General features: G+C 41.6%; 2 protein-coding genes across 2 annotated transcripts; both read left to right on the top strand.

Annotated features, from left to right (window-relative positions):
• Window positions 1–1,184: 1,184 nt before the first annotated feature.
• LOC134870874 (ATP-dependent RNA helicase DHX8) lies at window positions 1,185–11,188 on the top strand. Its single transcript, XM_063893371.1, has 23 exons — window positions 1,185–1,356; window positions 1,644–1,729; window positions 1,846–1,918; window positions 2,365–2,456; window positions 2,694–2,800; window positions 3,001–3,411; window positions 3,609–3,753; window positions 4,152–4,358; window positions 4,485–4,572; window positions 4,938–5,035; window positions 5,262–5,409; window positions 6,223–6,404; window positions 6,741–6,935; window positions 7,308–7,493; window positions 7,574–7,784; window positions 7,870–8,051; window positions 8,138–8,278; window positions 8,402–8,557; window positions 8,731–8,868; window positions 9,044–9,172; window positions 9,272–9,468; window positions 10,131–10,310; window positions 10,422–11,188. Exons 1-23 carry the CDS (start codon window positions 1,248–1,250, stop codon window positions 10,639–10,641), a joined length of 3,681 nt encoding a protein of 1,226 aa, XP_063749441.1. The 5' UTR covers window positions 1,185–1,247; the 3' UTR covers window positions 10,642–11,188.
• Window positions 11,189–12,522: 1,334 nt separating this feature from the next.
• Window positions 12,523–23,401, top strand: LOC134870903 (ATP-dependent RNA helicase DHX8-like). The gene is made up of 23 exons (XM_063893419.1): window positions 12,523–12,662; window positions 12,794–12,879; window positions 12,952–13,018; window positions 13,126–13,205; window positions 13,322–13,428; window positions 13,560–13,868; window positions 14,112–14,256; window positions 14,607–14,798; window positions 14,886–14,973; window positions 15,061–15,158; window positions 15,818–15,965; window positions 16,434–16,615; window positions 16,752–16,946; window positions 17,675–17,860; window positions 17,960–18,170; window positions 18,262–18,443; window positions 18,579–18,719; window positions 19,847–20,002; window positions 20,664–20,801; window positions 21,036–21,164; window positions 21,312–21,508; window positions 21,768–21,947; window positions 22,425–23,401. Exons 1-23 carry the CDS (start codon window positions 12,560–12,562, stop codon window positions 22,642–22,644), a joined length of 3,540 nt encoding a protein of 1,179 aa, XP_063749489.1. The 5' UTR covers window positions 12,523–12,559; the 3' UTR covers window positions 22,645–23,401.
• The last annotated feature ends 420 nt before the right edge of the window (window positions 23,402–23,821 follow it).

The raw sequence follows: 23,821 nt of genomic DNA, 5'->3' as shown, positions 1-23,821 counted from the left end.
TAGCCTGCTACAGTACACACTGTAAGTGGCATGATTATGGCTGGGTAATGAGGATTACATTTGAAAAGGAGATTAGAGCTAGGGGGTCTAAGAGGAAAGCGCCGACTAGACACTGACAGAGGGCAATATGTAGAGTGAGCAGACAGAGGACAGTGCGTGTTGTTTGATTAGATTATCTAGATGACGATGTGCTGGGAGCTACAGTGGATGGAGGGTCATCCCAGGATGAGGGGAGGAAGGATGTCCTCCCTGTTCTGGCCTGCATACTGACAGCATAAACACCATACACCTTACACAATACATTACAATGACCCTGACAGCACATTCAAAGTGGTACAACATGCAGTATTGATTTAAGGGTACACACCTCTCCCACAGTAAGACTTCCAAGTCTCCATGAGTCAAAAACCTCTTAGTGAGTGCAAAACAATGAATCACAACTGTACGCAATGACTTTTTGTATACCGGCCAAGATAGAAACACGGATAAAATCATATTGGGAGCCAGAGCGAAGAGTTTAAGATTGCATGGTTTGATTTATAGCTTTACTACTGTGCTCAGTGGAAAACATACAGTATGTCTTATAATTCGATTTTTCCCCCTCAAATCTTTGTATCTTGTGTCTCCTAAGTAAGAATTTGATAAACGCTACATGGCCTAGAGTATGTGGACTCCTGAAAATTACATCCAGATGTGATTGTTGAAAATGTTTTCCTCAACCATGGGCATTAATACCATTCGGGGCTATTGCACATTTCACACTTCCGGGAAGAATTTTAACACTAGTTGCGGAGATTAGTGAGGTCGGGTATATTATGAAAATTGCATAATGACTGTTAGGACTTGGGCCTTGTCATGTTGCTTGACTTCCAACTTTTGTGGAACAACTTTAACATGAATAGAAATAATATCTTTATTTCACTTTGTGTTGAAACTTTATACCTCAGAAATGCATTTGAGTTGAAAGGTCACTTAATAAAAGCATATATTTACTGTCTGCTGCCCAAAGACAAATGACACATTGATGTTTCATAGTAAACACCCTACATGTGGAGACACATCCCTAGTGGTGATATTGCACATTCATTGTTAGGAATTATAGCGCCATCGTGCGGTAAGTAAGGGATAATGTTTACGACTGGCAACCCCTACGTTCCTGACGTAAAAGCAGACGGAAGTGGAAGTTGCCAATTTCCAATATGTCTGCTGGCGTCTATACACTCTGAACAAAATAAGACTCGTGGAGAATGGCAGACGGTGGAGTTGACGAGCTTTCGCAGCTTGAATATTTGTCTTTGGTGTCCAAGGTCTGCACGGAGCTTGACAACCATCTGGGAATAAGTGACAAAGATTTAGGTGAGTGTTTTGGGATCCAAACGAACTATTCCCGCTAACCCACTAGCTACCTGACGCTAACTAGCTAGCTGTTGTTAGCTAGCAACCTTGTTATCGGTAAACTGTAAACTGGCTTGTTTTAATAGATACGTTTACAGGTTTTTGTTCTGGACTCTTGCCACGCAAACCGTAACTTAACGTGGGCTTTTAGCAACAAACTATCATTTTGAGAATTTACTTTTAGTGGAGTTGACTTTCTTGACTGTTAACTTGTTCATTTGTCAATTCTTATGTCATTTTTTTCGCAGCTGAATTTGTCATCGACCTTGCTGAAAAACAGCCGACGTTCGATGGCTTTAAAGCTCTTTTGCTCCAAAATGGAGCCGAATTCACAGTAAGTTAAGCTAACAGTCATTACACGTTGTAAGCTAACATAAACATCCAGCGCTAGCTAACTTGTACGTGGTGACTAATCGGGTTGGTTACCGTTTTTTGTGGTGTTCATTGTAGGATTCTCTCATCGGTAATTTGCTCCGGCTCATCCAGACAATGCGTCCTCCATCCAAAGCATCTATGAGTAAAGGTGAGTTTCTGTCATCTTTTCCTTATTTCTTAAAGGATCCCCCAATCTTCCTAACGTCCACACGTTGACAACAAGCCGAACAAAGTTGCCAATATTTCTATTCAACAGCTGAGCTGCAAATGTAACAGTTTGCTGTAGTTAAATGCATCAACTAAGTACCTCTTGACCTCACATTTTAGTAAACATACAAGTAAGAAAAGATCATCAAATAGTCAGTGTAAGGTAATAGTTTCTCTGCAAAATAGGGGGACATTTTATTTATGCCATGTAACTAACAATCTAAAGAAGACTAATGTGTATCATTCACTTGAACCTTGTTCATGTTGTTTTAATCTATAGCTACATGTGTGTACTTCCCTTGTACAATGTGATATTGAAGTACCGTAATTTATTTCTCCCTTGTCTATTATACAAACTATAATTTATGAATAACTTTTAATTTTCAGCCACTGAAACTTTAGTCAAGCCGAAGACGGAAAAGGAAAAGCTGAAGGAGCTGTTTCCTGCATTGTGTAGAGCTGATGAACCAGTGCCAAAGGTATGTTACTTCAACACATTATTTGTCGAGGTATAACTTTGGCTTGTAATCCCACTATTACTATTTATGCTGTGATATGTTAATAACAATTTGAAAGGATTGAACATCACACTATTCTGCTGTGTGCACTCACCGGTTACACATCATTTACTAATGTCATAACTGAAAAAATATGTAAACTGGTGAAATGTAATGCTACTGTGAGGCAAATAGTTTTTGTTTAATTGACTTTCTTAGAAGCTACTAGATGAAGATGATGTGAAAGTAGCTGCTGATGCCATGAAAGCGCTGGAGATGTTTATGCCCAGTGTCAGTGGATCAGACACCAAAAGCAGCAAGAGCAGGTAAAACAGCCGAGGTCACATTTTTATTTGCCCTCTTGAAATGATTGATGGTGAGATTGTACCAGTATCTGATGTTGCTTTAAGTCTAGAAAACAAAACACAACATATGGCATTTATACGATCACATTATTCTTTTTTCATTACATGTGAACTTGGCTTGTGGTATTTACTTTTTAAAACTTTTTATACTTCATTTGCAGGTCAGAAAAGAGCAGACGCCAAAGCCGAAGTCGCAGCAAAAGCAGAGAGCGGGACAGACACAGAGATAGAGACCGTGATCGCGACAGGGATCGCGACAGGGATCGGGACAGGGATCGGGACAGGAAGAGACGGCATCGCTCAAGGTCCAGGTCTCGCTCCAGGGATCGTGAACGCCATAGAGATGGAGACAGAGATAGAGACAGAGATCGCGGAAAAAGAAGAGAAAAATCTATCCGCTTGACTGAGCGCTCGTATAGTCCCGAAAAAGACCAAGACAAAGACTCTGACCGCTGGAAAGACAAACACGTGGACCGCCCACCACCTGAGGAGCCTTCTGTCGGTGACATATACAATGGCAAAGTCACCAGTATCATGCAGTTTGGATGCTTTGTTCAGCTGGAGGGACTAAGGTCAGTATAACATCCCCAAAGTGCAACGTTGCCTAACTCCCTGGAATCAATTCTGTAAATGTATTGCAACTGCTCAGACCTGTGCTCGGTTTGCATTTGTATGATGCATAATGTACCATGAGTTACCAGGGAGTGGCTGCATATTTCAATCTGTTAATTCTACTATTAAAGTCCATCATGTTTTTCCTTGTATGCAGGAAACGATGGGAGGGTTTGGTCCATATTTCCGAGCTGCGCAGAGAGGGCCGTGTGGCCAATGTTGCTGATGTTGTCAGCAAAGGCCAAAGAGTCAAGATCAAGGTGCTCTCATTCACCGGCTCCAAGACCAGCCTCAGTATGAAGGTAAGAAGAACGCGTTATTAAACTGAATTCTGTCAAGTTAATCGTAAGCACAGGTAAAATAAATGGACTGAAATGTGTGTGTAGAGAATACTAAATGAATATTTTAAATTTCTTTGTGTTGGAAAATGTAGATCTTGATAGCACAATTGGTGGAGATTTTAAATGATATGCGTGTGTTTTTAATTTCATCTGATAATCATTTGTGTCAGAGCAAGTAATTGTTGGAGCCAGAAAGTCATTATCATTTAAATGAGCAATAAAGCTGCTCTGAGATATTTGGAGAGGATATTGGGAATCATTATGTTTTATCAGCAGAGGATTTCCTCTCAGGCAGGACTGATGTCTCCCCGAATTTTCATTATGTTAATGGCCTAATGTTGTACTCCTTTTTTTGCCAGGATGTGGACCAGGAGACAGGAGAAGACCTGAACCCCAACCGGAGGAGGAACGTGGGCCCTGACGGAGGGGAGGAGATCACCATGAGGAACCCCGATCGGCCGAGCAACCTGAACCTCGGCCACGTCCCCGAAATGGAGCAGGACGACACCCTGGAGCGCAAGAGGCTCACCAAGATTTCTGACCCAGAGAAGTGGGAGATCAAACAGGTGGGTCCATACTCTAAAGATTTCTGCACACACCAAGGTGGAAGAAGCTGCTTTGAGGAAAAACCCTGAATAGCTTTTGCTGATATTTATCACATGCCAATAATCATTCTTGTTTTTTGCTCTCAGATGATAGCAGCCAACGTGTTGTCCAAAGAAGAGTTCCCTGATTTTGATGACGAGACAGGAATTCTTCCTAAAGTTGATGATGAAGAGGGTAAGGAATAACCTTTTCCAACGCATTAGAGAACCACTTTAATAACAAAAAAATTTTTATTTAAAGAAAACACACAAGGCTTAGACGCACATAAATACTCTTATGCGCGTTTTGAGGATGTCCCATAAGTGAAACGATTTTAACGTGATTCCAATTTAGCTAACACACTCAATTAAAATAAAAATGTACCGCAGCATGTTAGCGTGCTGCTGTTATTGTTTAGCTCATAGCATCACTGTGCCTAAGTAAAGCCTCTCAGAGACACCAGCATGGCTGCACACTCCCAGACCTCCATTTTTCTTTATGAATAATAACTTTTGGATGAGATGACCCCTCTTAGGTTTACCTTGTTCTCTGCCATTCAGATGAAGATTTGGAAATTGAGCTGGTTGAAGAAGAACCCCCATTCCTGAGGGGACACACCAAACAGAGCATGGACATGAGCCCTGTCAAGATTGTCAAGGTACGGCCTATGCAAAACAGATCATCACACGTCTAGCTGAATATACAGAGATCAGTGACGCTCCATCCACAGCTGCTTTTTACAGTTCAGCATCAATCTTCAGCAGCACCAAAAGTGTTTGCTCTTTTATCTGACTTGTGAGCTGTTTAACAAACCGTTGCAGTAAATGTAAATGTACACAGCTTTGATGGCTTAATGAAATGAAATTGTTTCCCTCTGCCCATAGAATCCAGATGGCTCTCTGTCTCAAGCGGCCATGATGCAGAGCGCTCTGGCTAAGGAGAGGCGGGAGCTGAAGCAGGCGGCACGAGAGGCAGAGATGGACTCCATCCCCATGGGGCTGAATAAACACTGGGTGGACCCTCTGCCAGATGGTAAGAAACCCATTAGATGTGCATATTAAATTATTTCTACCACACAGATGCTGAGGTGTGATTCCTCAAATAGTGTATGCAATAAAAACCCAGCTGGTAATTAGCATATTGATCATTTAAACCTCTGCCTTTTTAGATCTATTTCTTTCTATTTAAACTGAGTGTGTTAAAAGAAAAGATGAAAGAGATTTTTTCAGTTTTATCTTTGCCCCTCTTTATTAAAACCACAGCCCGGTCTGTGCCAGAAATTAGACATTGCCTCATAATGGCAGGCAGCCCTCCTCAGGCCTGCCAGTGCTGGAGATGCTATCTGGTTTCCTGCAGACCCAGATCTGGCCGGATGAAAGGATCTTGCCATGCTTCATTGTTCTCGTATCCCCTCCATGGCCCGAGGTGGTTGAAACAGTTTCCAATAGTGGGCATTTTCCTGCCATAACCATGCAGATCTGGAAGCGATGTAGCTGCGGGTGTGATGGGATTTAGTTTAAGTGTTAAGTATCAGGCCCAAAATGACTATTTATGTGTCCATTTCTCACTCAGTGTTACCTGTTGAAGTGAAAACGTTGTTGTTCTTGCATGCGTCCTGTGAACAAAGAATAAAACAACTAAATCTGAATCGCCATGCTCAAAGTGTTTCAAAACATCAGTTTACAAATTGGAGCAGGTTTAGCTTAATCTGGGAGGACTCACTGCCATTGTAACAATTATTGTCTGTGCAGCACACACCCTTGATATGACAGCTTATCCTTTTCACTTACAAATAACCAATCTTTTTTCATCATTATCAATCACAATTATTCTCCTCTTTCCCAGTTGACGGCAGGCAGATTGCAGCTAACATGAGAGGCATTGGGATGATGCCTAATGACATCCCTGAGTGGAAGAAGCATGCTTTTGGAGGCAACAAGGCCTCCTATGGAAAGAAGACCGCGATGTCCATCCTGGAGCAGAGGGAAAGTCTGCCCATCTACAAACTGAAGGAGCAGCTCATTCAGGTTGGTCACAGGCTTAAAAAGCAAACCCAAGGGGAGATTCTGCCCAGATTTTAATTGAAAGCTTCACAGGGGAGTTTAAATTTCTGTTGTGAATGGGGTTGTCATTTAACAAGCAGATGTTGATGCTCAAGTACATTCATACTTTGACGTGAAAGTGTTGAAGTGAAACATCTGCTAATTGCAGATTACATTTAGTTTGATTTGCTGCTGCTGAAGTGTGAACAATCCCTATAGAAATGGGTGTTCTTTTCTCAAGATCAAATGTGCATGAATGAGTTCAGAAATTCAAGGGCTAGCCTGTAAAATGTAATGTCATTTTTTTTTAATCTGCCACAGGCTGTTCATGACAACCAGATCCTGATTGTGATTGGAGAGACGGGGTCCGGTAAGACGACGCAGATCACTCAGTACCTGGCGGAGGCCGGCTACACCACCCGGGGGAAGATCGGCTGTACGCAGCCCCGTCGTGTGGCCGCCATGTCCGTGGCCAAGAGAGTCTCTGAGGAGTACGGTTGCTGTCTAGGCCAAGAGGTCAGTGATCCTACGTTTTTGTGTTATCATTCGGTAATCATGCTGATGGTATAATGAAAGAAATGTCAGTTGTTTTTCTTTACTTAGTGATTGGCAAAAAAAATGTTTTATTAATGTGGCAATGGAGCAGCAATCTTACCAGCACCCTCAGGCTGTAGCACTGTTTAAGTAAATTACTTTTAGTCCTTACAGTATCTACACACTATCAAGCCACATTTATATTAATTTATTCGGTTGAACAACATTTCAAATTGAGTGTTTTTTTATAGATTCCTTCAACCACAAATAAAGCTCTGAATGTAAAAAGAGCGGCACGGACCTATTAGTTGGATTAATCTAAACGAGGCCAATATAATTATTCTTTTGCTCCAGGTGGGTTACACCATCCGTTTCGAGGACTGCACCAGCCCAGAGACGGTCATCAAGTACATGACGGACGGTATGCTGTTGAGAGAGTGTCTGATCGACTCTGAATTGGGCCAGTACGCCATCATTATGTTGGATGAAGCTCACGAGAGGACAATCCACACTGATGTGCTTTTTGGTTTGCTCAAGAAGGTAAGCCACATGAGAGAAAAGGATGGGGTACTTGTGAGACATAGGTAAAGGAGATGCTGAGTGTTTTTTGTCTATCCCAGACTGTAATGAAACGCACGGACATGAAGCTGATCGTCACATCAGCCACACTGGACGCCGTGAAGTTCTCCCAGTATTTCTATGAAGCGCCCATCTTCACCATCCCAGGAAGAACTTACCCAGTGGAGGTTCTCTACACAAAGGAGCCTGAGACGGACTACCTGGATGCCAGTCTTATCACAGTCATGCAGATCCATCTGACAGAACCCCCAGGTATGATTTTATAATGTTTGAATCACACACACCAGGCAGACCTAGTCCATGTCATGATCCATCTGTCTCCCTGTTCTTTATTCAGGGGACGTCCTGGTGTTTCTGACGGGACAGGAAGAGATTGACACCGCATGTGAGATCCTGTACGAGAGAATGAAGTCCCTGGGTCCCGATGTCCCTGAACTGATCATTCTGCCAGTTTACTCTGCCCTGCCCAGTGAGATGCAGACCAGGATCTTTGACCCCGCACCCCCCGGCAGCAGAAAGGTGAGTCTTTTTTCAACATCTGCTTTGTTCTGTGCTGCTTTCTTTGTTTTTCCCGGAATGTGGAATCATCTTTTTTCTCCCCTCAGGTGGTCATTGCCACAAACATTGCAGAGACCTCTCTGACCATCGATGGAATCTACTACGTGGTGGACCCTGGCTTTGTGAAGCAGAAAGTGTACAACTCAAAGACTGGCATCGACCAGCTGGTGGTGACTCCCATCTCCCAGGTAACAGTATATCTATGATGTACTTGGTATTGCAGGGGAGGAATGCTAAATGCGTTCTGCTATGCAGCATATGTATGCGAAGCAATTGGCTATCTTACTGAATTGTTTAAATCTGTTTTCCAGGCCCAGGCCAAGCAGAGGGCGGGTCGAGCTGGCAGAACGGGCCCCGGGAAGACTTACCGGCTCTACACTGAGAGAGCCTACAGAGACGAGATGCTGACCACCAACGTGCCTGAGATCCAGAGAACCAACTTGGCCAGCACTGTGCTCTCTCTGAAGGTGAGCAGCCAACATGTTATGCTTACTTTTAATCCTTAATTAAATGTATTCTTTGTGTAGTCTTGGAGACCGAATGTTTACTGCCTCCATTTTAATTGAATGTTTTTGACTATTAGTGAAATAAAATAAAATGATACATTGGTGTTTTCCCTCTACTTATATTTCCTCACCAGGCCATGGGCATCAACGACCTGCTGTCCTTTGACTTCATGGACGCTCCCCCCATGGAGACTCTGATCACAGCCATGGAGCAGCTGTACACTCTGGGAGCGCTGGATGATGAAGGCTTACTCACACGGCTGGGAAGAAGGGTGAGGGATGCTTTTACTTTGGGTTTCCCTTTGCAAAGATGAAAAGAACAAATCTACATCGAATCTCATTGGTGCTCTTTGTAGTTTGAATAAACACATCATTTATCATGCCCTTCCATTTTAAGTATGGTTCAATTATTTCTGACTTTCCTTTCTCCCTGCATCTGTCTCCTAGATGGCGGAGTTTCCTCTGGAGCCCATGCTGTGTAAGATGTTGATCATGTCCGTCCATCTGGGCTGCAGTGAAGAGATGCTCACCATCGTCTCCATGCTGTCTGTACAGAATGTCTTCTACAGGCCTAAGGTATGTCTTGTAGTGAGCAGGTTTCTATAAAAGGGATATAAAAAATATATATATGTAGCTTTTGTTTATTATGTATAACGCTGTGTATTTATGTTAAAGGACAAGCAAGCCCTGGCAGACCAGAAGAAGGCAAAGTTTCATCAGCCTGAGGGAGACCACCTGACCCTGCTGGCTGTCTACAACTCCTGGAAGAACAACAAGTTCTCCAACCCCTGGTGTTATGAGAACTTCATCCAGGCTCGCTCCCTACGCAGAGCCCAGGACATCCGCAAGCAGATGCTGGGTATCATGGACAGGTATGAAATACAGGCAGAACTGCAACACACGTGAGCACCAGATCTGAAATAACATCCTCAGTTTGGAGGAACAGTCAGCTATATAGCCAACTAATCTTAATTATATTTAGAATGAGTTTACCATTTTCCCCTGCTGTCACACGCCTTTTCTGACGGGAACTGAAGCTGTTAACTGTGCTCTTCAAGACACCAATCTCCAGTGACAAAAACAGAAACTATACCTGTCAGAACCCAGGAGTTGTTGTTCCCCCATCACCTTATGATTTACTTTATGTTATTGTGTAGCTTTGGTGAAATCTGTGCTACGCCTTTTAAAATATACACAATAACACAAACAAACCAACTAATTGCATAAGACAAAGTTTTGCAAGTTTTTGTCAATGGACTCTGAGCAGTGCATCAATAATGGCCTTTGTTCCCCGTGAGAAAGAGCTTTCTGATGGCAGGGAAAAGTGGTGCAAACCTTTTTAATATAGTTAATACTTTAAATGTTTTTTTTAGGTGGCTTAAATACCTTTGGTTCTGCCCTAGCACACATCAATACATTGCTTAGTTTCTACTCTTTCTAAAAAGTAGCGCACACAACCCACTTCAAATTGTTTGAAGTGGGTTTATATCTTTCTTGTTGCTCACAAACCTCCAACATGCTCTCTCGTCATCAGACATAAACTGGACGTGGTATCGTGTGGTAAGGCCACAGTACGGGTCCAGAAAGCCATCTGCAGTGGCTTCTTCAGGAATGCTGCCAAAAAGGATCCTCAGGAAGGTTACCGCACCCTTATAGACCAACAAGTTGTGTATATCCACCCCTCCAGTGCTCTGTTCAACCGCCAGCCTGAGTGGTAAGACAACACATCAGCTCAACCTCTTTATTAGTCATGTAAGACCTAATGTGTTTTAATATGTCATTTTAAAAAACGGCCATGTGACGTCTTGCCTCTTGTTTTCCTCAGGGTTGTGTACCACGAGTTGGTGCTGACCACCAAGGAGTACATGCGGGAGGTGACCACCATCGACCCCCGCTGGCTGGTGGAGTTTTCGCCTGCCTTCTTCAAAGTGTCCGACCCCACGCGCCTCAGCAAGCAGAAGAAACAACAGCGCCTCGAGCCTCTGTACAACCGCTACGAGGAACCCAACGCTTGGAGAATCTCCCGAGCCTTCAGGCGCCGTTAATCTGCGTGACCTCACAAAGGCGGAAGAAAAATGTTTTTATGACAGAACGGTCTACCAGTCCCTGGTGGTTTTTTATCATCGCTGCTTCAAGCTGTGTTTTCACACCTACTTTTACATGCGTACACATTGTACATTTTCTCTCAGAAGCTCCTACATTAACCTGCTTGGGTAGGAGTTTCATTATTTTAGGAAAGTCGGACTGATCTACTTTTCTCAGCACTAATGCAGGAACTAAAAGAACATCCATATCTGTTAGTAAGCGGTTTTATTCTGCAGATTCTGCAAAACAGTAGACTTTATTTTGACTGTAAATTGTTATGGCATAATAATGTCATGCCTTTATTCGACCTAATGGAATAGTAATGGAGTGTTTATGTTTCGCTAGTAAATATTTGCCAGGCTTGAGCGGGGTAAATGTTAAGATAGATTTTGTACTTTTCCTTGGACAACTGTATCCCACTTGTCTGTATCTGAGATGTTGCTTTTGCTGTACTTGCCAGTGTAACTTGAAAATGTGTCCTCCATTAAAATAAAAACTTTTTTTCAACCCTGCTATATTATTTTGTCAACTTTTACTGGACAGTAAATGGAGATACTTTATGATACAGATGTTACCATGCATTACCAATTGAACTTTAACATTTGTGTATTAATAGCTAGAAGAAGAAGTAACAAGATAACAATATAAAAATGTTCTAATAGTGAAAGGGCGATTTAAGAAAAGAATTTCATCAACCCCGGGGTAAGGGAGTATTAAAAGCTAAATGCAAACAATGTAGCTACATTTGAAGTACTCTGCAGACATGGGGCTTCGTTTGGATTTTTTTCAATCTTTAATGCTGCCCTCTAATTACTGCTTAAGTGCGATATTAGCCTATAAAATGTAGAGGGATATAAATACAGTAGCATGAAATAAATATACATGAGTAATACCTAGAAATGGACACAAACGTAGCTCAGTGGTGAAAGTGATCTTTTAGCACAGGGGTGTCCTAACTACGGCCCTGGGGCCAAATGTGGCCCACAGGCCATTTTGAATCGGCCCTCTGCAAATTCTAAAAAAGCACATTCTTTTGCTTGTCTTATATTGAACTTCTCAAATATATATGTTAAAATATATCAATGAGCCCAATTTCAAATGAATTCAGTCATTTAGAATTTAAAACATTTTCTAAAAATCTTAGTTGATAAAAAAAACCCAATAACCTATTTCTATAACGAGCATGGAATGTAACCTTCATATTTACTCTTAGTATAAGCAATCTGATAAGCAGGCTTCTGTTTTAAGGAATGAGCTGCCAACAAAATAAATGAAACCCTAAAGAGAGATGGGATATAGGCTGTTTTTTTCTGAAAGCGTTTTCGAGTATCACACATTATTCACCTATATTTGATTTGTTTTGCTAACTTATGAGGCAATATTCACTTCTATAAGTGGCCCAGCTCTCCGTATATGTTTCTGTATGTGGCCCTCGGTGAAAACAGTTTGGACACCCCTGTTTTAGTACAACAGTATAAGCATCAAAGTATACTTTAAAGTACCACATTACTCATTAATCTGTATGGCCCATTTCAGAATAACATAGTATATAATGTGATGATAATTACTGATGCAAATGTGTAAACATCCCTATTAAAGGTGTGTGCCCCTTTTTTTATATATATATACTTTTGTTTATATTTATTTACATAATGCATCTTAATATATTCGTTGGATTATATTTGTATTAAAACTCTGAACCTGCAAGGAAATTAGTGACTAATGAAATGCATGTTGTGGAGTGAAGGTATAAAAACTGAAATACTTCAACTGTGCATGCTATCACCGACCTCTACCGCTAGGAGGCAGCAACTGTCTTTTGAGCTAAAACTAATGAAGAAGAACCACTTCCTGATCAGGTCTAAATAAATAATAAACATGGCTGCTTTAGACGAAATAAAGCGTCTTGAATATTTATCTTTAGTGTCAAAAGTGTGCACGGAGTTGGAGAATCATCTGGGAATATGCGAGAAAGACCTGGGTAACGTTGAGCTACATGACAGCATTGTTTTCTTGTTACAGAGCTAGCGAATAAGTTGCCTGAGCGAATAAGAATCAGTTGTTACTGCCCAAGTTAGCATCAAAGCTAAACAACCGTTTATTGTTTTACAGCTGAATTTATCATCAACCTCGCCGAAAAACACACTACCTTTGAGGAATTTAAAACAGCTCTGTGTGAAAATGGAGCTGACTTTACAGTAAGTAAGTTTGCAGTTAAACACTTTATTTTTGGGGGGTTGTGAATACTAAACCCATTTGTCTAATTTCAGGACACCTTTGTTGCCAATTTACTTCGACTTGTTCAAACCATGCAGTCCTCACCATCTACAAGTAAAGGTACAGACACTACATTTATTTTAAGTATTAATATTTCATGTTTAACAGCTATGTGTGTATGTTAAACTCATTCGTGTTTAACATCGTTATCTATTCATTCGTTTAAGCTCATCAGCCAAGGAGTGAAAAGGACGAGTTGAAAGAGAAATATCCTGCTTTATGTAAACCAGATGATCCTGTTTGGATGGTAGGGCTTCTTTTAAAAAATGTTGACAGAAAAGTAAATGATTTTGCTTTAAACGTGTATGTCTTCTAGCAAACATCTAAAGTAAAATAGTCACCTTAATGTTACCTCTTCATCAGATTCCACCTCACAACACAGCTCAAGGCGATGAGCAGGTTGCCGCAGCAGCCATGAAGGAGCTGGAGATGCTCATGCCTAACTACGGTGGAACAAGCTCTGATAATAGGTAATTTAAAAAAGTGTTGTGCCAATTGGAAAAGAATTAGCTCTCACTGAAAAAATGTTGAAATGTTTTTTTATAGCCACAGCACAAGTTAAAGTAAAAATGTTACTTTTGTTTTCTCATTTGCTCCTTAGAACAGACCAAAAGTTGCACAGTGACAGAGACAGACAAGTTGGTGGTCATCGAAGTCATTCGCCTGACAGAGACACAATCCCGAAACCAAAAAGGAGACGGGTGTCTCGCTGGAGTGACCATCCACCGAGCCCTCGCAAAGACGAAGACAACAACAACAACAACAACCAGAAGGATGACAAAGACTCTCACTTTCGAGATACAGTTGTGGATCGGCCTCCTCCAGAGGAGCCCGTTGTGGGCGACATCTACAACGGCAAAATCAGCAGTATAATGCAATTTGGCTGTTTTGTGCAGCTAGAGGGCCTCAGGTCAGTCAGAGAAAGGTTTTTAATACAGCCATGCAAACCAATGTTTTCAAAACATAGAATATAGACTAGCACTAGAGATTTTTTATTTGCTCACAGGCTAAAAGACATGTTAACTTCAGTGCCTTTAGTTGACAAAAAAGAAACATCTAATAGATTGTTTGTTATTCTTCATGATTTGTTAGTGCTGGCATCTGCCTGTAATGTTTTTGCATCTTGATCCTAACCTGAAGTGTGTAACTGCAGGAAACGCTGGGAGGGCCTCGTTCACATCTCAGAGTTGCGCAAAGAAGGACGGATAGCCAATGTCTCTGATGTTGTAACCAAAGGCCAAAAGGTGAAGGCCAAAGTCCTGTCCTTCACTGGAACCAAAGCCAGCCTTAGCATGAAGGTGAGTCATGTGCAAAAATAAATAAATATGGGTGGTACGCTGTGCTATAAGGAATCAAGAGGAATTCATTTACCAAAATGGAAACTGAGAAAATAACGTGTGAAGAGATGCATCCTCTCACTACGCCCTGTTGTTTTTTTTCACCTACATTACTTTTTTAGTGCAATATGATTTATGGATATTCAAATTGAGATTTCACTTTTTTCTGAATCCTGCTAGTTCCAATGAGAAATATACAGTACGTTTGCTAAACTAAAACATACGTTCGTTTACAAAAAAAAGGTTGACTTTCACGCCGTACAATAATTGGTTTGGCCAAAAATAATTATTAATGTTTTACATGTTGCCAGGATGTGGACCAGGGGACCGGGGAGGACCTGAACCCTAACCGGAGGAGAAACCTGGACCCTGTGGTCGGAGAAGAGGCCTTGAGAAACCCTGACCGCCCTGTTGAGGCCAGCATGCTGGACAAAGAAGAAAACCCCACAGAACGCAAGCGGCTCGCCAAGATAACTGACCTTGAAAAATGGGAAATTAAACAGGTATTCATTGAAATCATCTGCAACAGATTGTTGTTTTCTTGGCTGTTTCTCTAAAGATTGTGTATGAAATATTTTCCTCCCGTTTAGATGATTGCAGCCAACGTACTTCCTAAAGAAGAGTTCCCAGAATTTGATGAAGAGACGGGGATCCTTCCCAAAATAGATGAAGATGAAGGTAAAACTGGAGACCTTTTTCTTGAGTTTCTGTGAAATGAAAGTTAAACTGCACGATCATGTTTCCCTAAAATAATTCCCCCCACAGATGAAGAATTGGAGATCGATCTTGTAGATGACGAGCCACCCTTCCTGAGGGGACAGACTAAATGGAGCACGAACATGAGCCCAGTGAGGATAGTAAAGGTATGTAATAAATCCAACGTCAAATCATACACTTTATTATACCTGGCTCAAAATTGTAGTTTTAACTATTTTTCACAAAATTACGCAATTTTCTCAGGTTTGCTTTATCAAGCGAACACATCCTATATTCTTGGTTTCTGCTAGTGCCGTTGCTGCTTTATTGTGTATTTAATGTTGTTGATCTAATCACTTCCTGGACTGTAAGAACAAATATCATTATTATAATTATTATTTAAATTGTATGGCACTAATATTAATAAAAATAATATTATGACTCTCAATTAATTCCTTTAAGTTTTTTTATTTAAGTATTAAATTGTAAAATATACAATGAAAAAAACACTTGACAGCAGCTTTAAAAAAACTGAAAAATGCAGTTTCAGATTGCAGCCGCAACTTTTCTCATTGCCTGTAGAGGGTGCACAGAGACACATCTGCACTGCAGTGCTCACTTGCTGGTGTTGTCACTCTACTTGACAGAACGTAGCCTAGGTAGTTGGATGATGCTTATGAAGATTTCTTTGAAATAGTAGATTAGATAACTATGAGTACATTTGGATTTGTATGTTTATGCTTTAAAATACGAAGCAGTTTTATAAAAATGTTCTATTTGTTTCTCTATCATCACAACCAACTTCTGTTTTTATTTTGTCTCTCAGAATCCAGATGGCTCCCTTTCCCAGGCGGCCATGATGCAAAGCGCTCTGTCTAAGGAGAGGAGAGAGCTGAAGCAGGCTGCCCGCGCAGCAGAGCTGGACTCCATCCCTACCGGCCTCCACAAGAACTGGGTTGACCCGATGCCTGATTGTAAGCAATACACACATAATGATTCAGCAAATGCTTAAAAAATATGTAGCCGCTTTAAATGTGTGCTGCCCTGTCTGTGCGATCCACACGCATCAGAGGAACACATTTACCGGACAAAACCAATCCGTGCTGAGTCAGAGATTTAAGCTGTAGGAAATTAAATCTGTCTTGCCAGGCCTATTGCACTGTTACATTGTTACCATGGCATGGCTGGAGATGATTATCTAGCTTCCCCATGAGTTCCCGCTGGCACACACAGTGGTAATGCACTGTGACTCTGTCTCTCATACCCTGAGGGGATGTCGGGTCTACAAGTTCCTTCCAGCCCTGCTCACTACCTCTGACTCATCGTCTAATAAAGAAAAGAGCTTGTTACAAGTTTAATATCGTTGCAGTTCATCTTGATTAATCAATACAGTAGGATCTTGCTGGTTACTGAACACTAGTCCCTCTTCCTCTCCTGCACAGATTTAGGAAGGCAGATTGCTGCCAACATGAGAGGCATCGGCGCTATGCCTGCTGATCTTCCAGCGTGGAAAAGATATGCCTTTGGAGGGAACCAGGCGTCGTATGGCCAGAAGACAGAGCTTTCCATCCTGCAGCAGAGAGAGAGTCTGCCTATTTTCAAGCTTAAGGAACAGCTTGTTCAGGTAAGACCAGTGATACAGGGAAAATTGATGAAAGATGTTCTGAAAGTACAACACATGAGCAATCCATACAAACATGTTGAATTACAGCACTTATTATTTGTTTAATACCATACCAATTATGTTTTCCTCGTCACAGGCCGTCCACGACAATCAGATCTTAATTGTAGTCGGAGAAACAGGGTCCGGTAAGACCACACAGATCACTCAGTACCTGGCGGAGGCCGGCTACACCGCCCGGGGGAAGATCGGCTGTACGCAGCCCCGCCGTGTGGCCGCCATGTCCGTGGCCAAGAGAGTCTCTGAGGAGTACGGTTGCCGTCTAGGCCAAGAGGTCAGTGATCTTCTAAGAAGTGCAGTTCACCCAAGAATATACAAAATAATGGAAATATATTTGATCTTCTTACCTGACTAGTAATCTAGTTAGATTTGCTGTGAGTTGCAGAGTGTTGGACATATTAGCTGTACAGATGTCTTCTTTTCAATACAGTTGAACTAGAGGACACCTGGTTTGTGGTGCTCAAAGCGGCAAAAATTGTTTATTTTCAGAAATCGTCCCCTAGTTTCCCAATATAATCCACGCTGATGTGAGCTGTGTCATATAGGTACTATTTACTTTTTTACCAAGATACACCCGCCAGCTGGAGATGAAAGCATGGATCTCCTGTACTCAGCTCGCTAACATTACAGCTCAGCCCTCAATGTCACCATCACACTCCCTGTGCGGTGGAATGGAAAACTGTTCCTGCTTCATTCTTACAGATCTATCAGATTATCTTGAGTGAGTCATTTGGGAAAAAGACATTAAGGATGAGAAACATATTTTTTTGGCGCATTGAGTAGCACAGTGTGCCATCTACTGCCATTCTAATGAGAGAAGGAAGACCTCTCCACGGCCAATACATTTTACAAAATACAATTGCATAAATGTCCCAGTTTGTGATGAATGAAGTATTTCTGATTCCGATACCTCCAACACTCACACAATGACATCCGGGAACTGCTTTTTAAAATGTCAAATTAATACTTAGCCACTCATCATTTTTCTATTCTTATTTTTAGGTGGGTTACACCATTCGATTTGAGGACTGCACCAGTACTGAAACAGTGATCAAGTACATGACCCATGGTATGCTGCAGAGGGAGTGTCTGCTGGACCCAGACATGAGTCAGTATACCCTCATCATGCTAGATGAGGCCCATGAGAGAACCATCCATACTGATGTGCTATTTGGTCTTCTCAAGAAGGTATTTTACCCACTTCAAAACATAGATGGATAGTTTTTAAAGAATAGAACCTCTATGCTCACACTGGTATCTCTCATACAATACCTTCCTCTCTTTTAGACCATAAAAAAACGCAAAGAGCTGAAGCTGATTGTGTCCTCTGCTACGCTGGATGCTGTCAAGTTCTCCCAGTATTTTTTTGAAGCTCCCATCTTCACCATCCCAGGAAGAACGTTCCCAGTGGAGGTTCTGTACTGCAAGGAGCCTGAGACGGACTACCTGGATGCCAGTCTCATCACAGTCATGCAGATCCATCTGACTGAGCCCCCAGGTACGATCGTGTCACAAACTCTTTACCTCACACTGACTTGAATAAGCTTTAATGTAAGTTAAACATTCCCTTTTCTCTGTTCTTTATCCAGGTGACGTCCTGGTGTTTCTGACGGGACAGGAAGAGATTGACACCGCATGTGAGATCCTGTACGAGAGAATGAAGTCCCTGGGGCCGAATGTCCCTGAACTGATCATTCTGCCAGTTTACTCTGCCCTGCCCAGTGAGATGCAGACCAGGATCTTTGACCCCGCACCCCCCGGCAGCAGAAAGGTAATAATCTGCTCTGGATAAGATTAAAGATGTGACTTGTCGGGCAATTTCTTGAGTGAAGCCAGATATTGTGTTATTAGGCTTGAACACTTATTGATTTCTGAACCTCTTACTTTTCTCGCTGTTTACCCCCAGGTCATCATTGCCACTAACATTGCAGAGACCTCTCTGACCATCGATGGAATCTACTACGTGGTGGACCCTGGCTTTGTAAAACAGATCGTTTATAACTCAAAGACGGGCATCGACCAGCTTGTGGTGACTCCCATCTCACAGGTACATCCATTTTGACCTGAATTCTTATAAACGTTAAGTAAAAATTGTACATACAGTTGAGGCCAAAATTATTAGCCCCCCTGAATGAAATTAGACAAAACTCTTGATTTGTCCATGGAAATTACCATTAACAACAAGTGTTTATTGTGTATTTGTTTCCAAAATAAAAGAGACAAAATGTCCACTGTCTGATTAGGATATTTTATTGATACACTGAGTTGAAACAAGAAAGGGAAACAATTAAACATCCAAAATGATTAGCCCCCTGGCCATTTATAGTCAATAGTGTACCCTTTCTGAGCCACAACTGACAACAACCTCTTAGAGTAGTTCTTTACTAAGTTGGCACAGGTCTCCTGAGGGAGTTTGGTCCATTCCTGCATTGCAAATTGGTCCAGCTGGTCCAAATTGCGTGGTTTCCGAGCATGGACATTCCCATTTGAGCACCCGCCACAGATTCTAAATAGGATTGAGGTCTGGGCTCTGTGCGGGCCACTCCAGGACCTTGGTTTTGGTATCCTTCAGGAACTGTTGGACCAATTTTGATGTATGCTTTGGGTCATTGTCTTGTTGGAAGGCCCAGCGACGACCTAAGGCTACACTACCAGCAGATTTCTGCATATTATCCCTCAAAATGTCAACATCATTTTCTTTTTTCATGATGCCATGCACCTGAACAAGGCTGACTGTGCCTGAGGCTGCAAAACAGCCCCACAGCATGATGCTCCCACCACCATGTTTAACTGTGGGAACTGTGTTCTTAGGGTTGAAGGCCTCTCCCTTTCTTCGCCAAAATTCACATGGGGGCTAATATTTTTGCCACCCCATTTTTGACTATATTTGATATAAAGCAAGCCTAAAAATGTATTTTATATTCCAAAAGCTACTAAATAGCTCTGGTGAATGTTTGGTTGTATAAAGTTTTGTCAATGCTGCAAACATTGGGAAGAATTTTAGGAAAGTGTTCCATAATTCCTGGGGGGCTAATAATTTTGGCCTCAACTGTATGTCCTACTTGGTTACCTCAGTGTTCTAATCTATTGCTAAAGACCTTACATTGGTAATCATTTCATTGACGGCCATTTCTTTACAACTAATTCCCTACAAACTCTGGATCTGTTTTCCAGGCCCAGGCCAAGCAGAGGTCCGGTCGGGCAGGCAGGACGGGTCCAGGGAAGTGTTACCGGCTCTACACAGAGAGAGCCTACAGGGACGAGATGCTGACCACCAACGTGCCTGAGATCCAGAGAACCAGCTTAGCCAGCACTGTGCTCTCCCTGAAGGTAATGCACTGAGTTTAAAAGAGTCATTTCTTCCTCTGTCCAACTGCACTTGTGGTTTTAATCAAACAAACGCAAGGGTTTTGCTTTTCCTTGATATAGGATGCATGTCCTTAGAGACTTTGGGAACCCTGTCTTTAATGACCACATCTTTAGTGCATTATTATATAAGGGTTAAATATTTATGCCTTATAACCCCCCATAATGCAACATATAAGCAGTAATAAAACGTTCTATATGTGACTAGCTATAAACAAGAGGCTGATGGATGGGGCTTAAACATAATGCAGGGACCTTGAACTTTTTCATAGTACAGTTAAAACAACTTCAAACAAACTTTTGATGGTTCATTTTCAAGCACCTTGCATATTAACTTAATTAAATATTCATATACAGTACATGCACCCAGTAGCTTATTCAGGTGCACCTTTGTAATCCATTACAATAGAACTTTCTAGTATGAATAATGTTAATACTATTCCATACAGTTTCATAAGTAATTAATTTATCCTTTTTGCTTCATCAATTATGTAGAAAAGTTATTTATGATGCAATATATTATCAAGAGCCCTCCCAATGGACTATAGATGTGGTTATTTATTATTATTATTGTCTTTTAGGCGTAACCATTCTTTCTATTTTTTTCCCGTCCTCCTCTCACCAGGCCATGGGTATTAATGACCTTCTGGCTTTTGACTTCATGGACGCTCCCCCCATGGAGACTCTGATCATTGCCATGGAGCAGCTGTTCACTCTGGGAGCGCTGGATGATGAAGGCTTGCTCACACGGCTGGGAAGAAGGGTGAGGACATTAGCAATATGTATTTTGTTTATCTTTTATTGCAGTAAAACATTTAAATCGCAGTTATTGCATGGATGATACAGTTGTATTCATTTGTAAAATATGTCCAAGAAGTGTTCGAAAAGACTGAGTAATACCCAAGGTTTCATAGGTTTGTCCACACGTTTTTGTTTTGATCTTCTGTTTACTTTGTTTACCGTCTGTTTTTGTTTGACCAATGTTTCTTTGGTTCAGATGGCGGAGTTTCCTCTGGAGCCCATGCTGTGTAAGATGTTGATCATGTCCGTCCATCTGTGCTGCAGTGAAGAGATGCTCACCATCGTCTCCATGCTGTCAGTGCAGAACATCTTTTACAGGCCTAAGGTATGCGGCTAACACGCAACAGGGGTACAAGCTTGTACCTTTTCCTCACATTTCAAGGTTGAAACATGCTTTAGACTGAAACATGTTCCACAATCACTGTTTCTTCTAAATGAATATAAAAACTAAATTTAATTTTGACATTCTCAGGACAAACAGGCCCAGGCAGACCAGAAAAAGACAAAGTTCTTCCAGCTGGAGGGAGACCACCTGACCCTGCTGGCTGTCTACAACTCCTGGAAGAACAACAAGTTCTCCAACCCCTGGTGTTTCGAGAACTTCATCCAGGCTCGCTCCTTAAAGAGAGCCCAGGACATCCGCAAGCAGATGCTGAGCATCATGGACAGGTACATATGCACCTCAACTGAAGCTGAACCATAGCAATTCATTTTAGAATTAATCAGTTGGTCTCTAAAATGTTGGAAATAGTGAAAAATGTCACAGTCATGTTTTTGTCTTGTTTGTCAGTTCAACACCCAATCTTTTATTAGATCATAGATAAAACTGAGAAATAGAGTTTTTGTGAATACAGGATAGATAGATACTTTATATACACATGCATATACAATACACATTTTGAGTGTTGTGTATATAAATATTCCTCAGACACAAACTGGACGTGGTATCTTGTGGAAAAGCTACGATGCGGGTCCAGAAAGCTATCTGCAGCGGTTACTTCAGGAACAGTGCCAGGAAGCACCCCCATGATGGGTATCGTACCCTGATTGACCAGCAGGTGGTGTACCTCCACCCCTCCAGCACTCTCTTCAACCGCCAGCCTGAGTGGTAAGTCCTGCAGGGCTGATCCGAGAAAGAGTCAATCTAAAATACTCTATGAAGTTTTAATCATCACACACATCAACTGGGCCTTACTTAGGCTTTAGATTATTCGTTATTATGCTGAAATGATTATTTTTTAAATGATTGCGTTACTGTTATTCATTTATCAAGCAGAATTGAAAGATAATTCCTGATTAAATGTGAGAAATCTTTGTCATCATAAATAATGATTAGCATTGTAGATTTTTAGAGGCAAAGATGACGTCTTTAAATTAGTTACCTATCCGAAAAAACCCAATGATGAACAAACGTGAGCCTCAAAATATAGAACAACTGGAAGCAGCGTGTTTTTTTCAATTTGCTTAATAAAGGCTATGTTTTTTTCAGATTCTTTGAAAGAGTTGTTGTTTAGCTCGTCTGGCAAATTATCAGCTGCAGCCCTATTAAATGCTAACTGTATTTTCCAAATAATACTTCCTTTAGGCTTGTGTACCATGAGTTGGTGCTGACGACCAAGGAGTACATGCGGGAGGTGACCACCATCGACCCCCGCTGGCTGGTGGAGTTTGCCCCAGCATTCTACAGAGTGGCCGACCCTACACGCCTCAGCCGGCAGAAGAAACAGCAGAAACTAGAACCTCTGTACAACCGCTATGAGGAACCCAATGCTTGGAGAATCTCCCGCGCTTTCAGACGACGCTAAATACTTCCTGTGCCTCTCATTATTATTTCATGGGGACAATCTGTGTTTTTTATGCTGACTGAAAAAATAGACATGTTAAAGAATAGAACATCTATTCTCACACTGGTATGAGTATTACCTTTATTCGTCCCACAGAGGGGAAGTTTTCATTTGTACAGCAGAAAGAGCCAAAGACAGCTTAATAAAATCACACCCAAGATACAAAAAAAATACAATACACAAAAATAGACCTCAGAAACCATTCTGAGTATAGCAACCAGGTATATATTGCACAGTTATTAACACAACAAGGAAGGAAGGATCTGTAGTATCTCTCCGTGAGACACCGCGGGTGCAGCAGCCTTTCGCTGAAGGAGCTGCACAGTGCGGACAGGGTGTCCTGGAGGATGTTGGACACATTGTCCGGCAGGGATGACAGCTTGGCTGCCATTCTCCTGTCTCCCACCACCTCCACAGTGTCCAGAGGACTCCTCAGGACAGAGCTGGCCTTCCTTATCAGTCTGTTTATTCGCTTCCGAGATGCTGCAGCCCCAGCAGGCCACACCATAGAAAATGGCTGATGCCACCACTGCTGAGTCAAAGAAAGTCTCAAGGAGTGCCCCCTGCAACCCAAAAGACCTCAGTCTCCTCAGCAGAAAGAGTCTGCTCTGTCCTTTCTTGTAGAGAGCGGCAGAGTTGTCGGACCAGTCCAGTTCATTGTTGCAATGTTGATAATTGTGTTTTTGTAATTGCAGATAAACACTGGATGCACTTTTAATTGCTTCTTTTATTCCTTTTTTTTTTTTGATTAATGGAATATATGTACATTTTAAGAAATACACCTCTTTTTGTCTGTACAGTACATTTTTATTGTACAGACAAAAAGAGGCTGATTTCTAATCAGCAGATTATATCTATATAATCTGCTGATTAACTTAGTTTAGTACAAATATTTGAAACAGCTTGCTGGGCTATGTCCAGAAGCTAACAAAATCCAGTGAGCCTCTTGTCTTTATGCTAAGCTAGCTAATTGGCTGCAGGCAATAGCTCCATGTACTGAACAGACAGGAGAGGTATACAAATTCTCATTTAACTCTTAGGTAAGCAAAGTAAGCATTTTTTTTTAGCACAAAATGCTAAAAAAAAAAAACTTGAATACTGTGTAGGGGTAAGGCACGGTGTACTGTGTCCAAATAAT

This window comes from Eleginops maclovinus, chromosome 10, assembly GCF_036324505.1.
Source record: "Eleginops maclovinus isolate JMC-PN-2008 ecotype Puerto Natales chromosome 10, JC_Emac_rtc_rv5, whole genome shotgun sequence".
NCBI classification, from domain to species: domain Eukaryota; kingdom Metazoa; phylum Chordata; class Actinopteri; order Perciformes; family Eleginopidae; genus Eleginops; species Eleginops maclovinus.
This window is presented reverse-complemented; position numbering and strand designations above follow the sequence as displayed.

Coding starts and splice junctions, on each gene's coding strand:
- LOC134870874 (XM_063893371.1), top strand. CDS start 1,248: ATGGCAGACGGTGGAGTTGACGAGCTTTCGCAGCTTGAATATTTGTCT. Junction 2,457..2,693: donor CTGATGAACCAGTGCCAAAG/GTATGTTACTTC, acceptor TGACTTTCTTAG/AAGCTACTAGATGAAGATGA. Junction 9,173..9,271: donor ATGTCTTCTACAGGCCTAAG/GTATGTCTTGTA, acceptor TTTATGTTAAAG/GACAAGCAAGCCCTGGCAGA.
- LOC134870903 (XM_063893419.1), top strand. CDS start 12,560: ATGGCTGCTTTAGACGAAATAAAGCGTCTTGAATATTTATCTTTAGTG. Junction 20,802..21,035: donor TCACACGGCTGGGAAGAAGG/GTGAGGACATTA, acceptor TCTTTGGTTCAG/ATGGCGGAGTTTCCTCTGGA. Junction 21,948..22,424: donor TTCAACCGCCAGCCTGAGTG/GTAAGTCCTGCA, acceptor TACTTCCTTTAG/GCTTGTGTACCATGAGTTGG.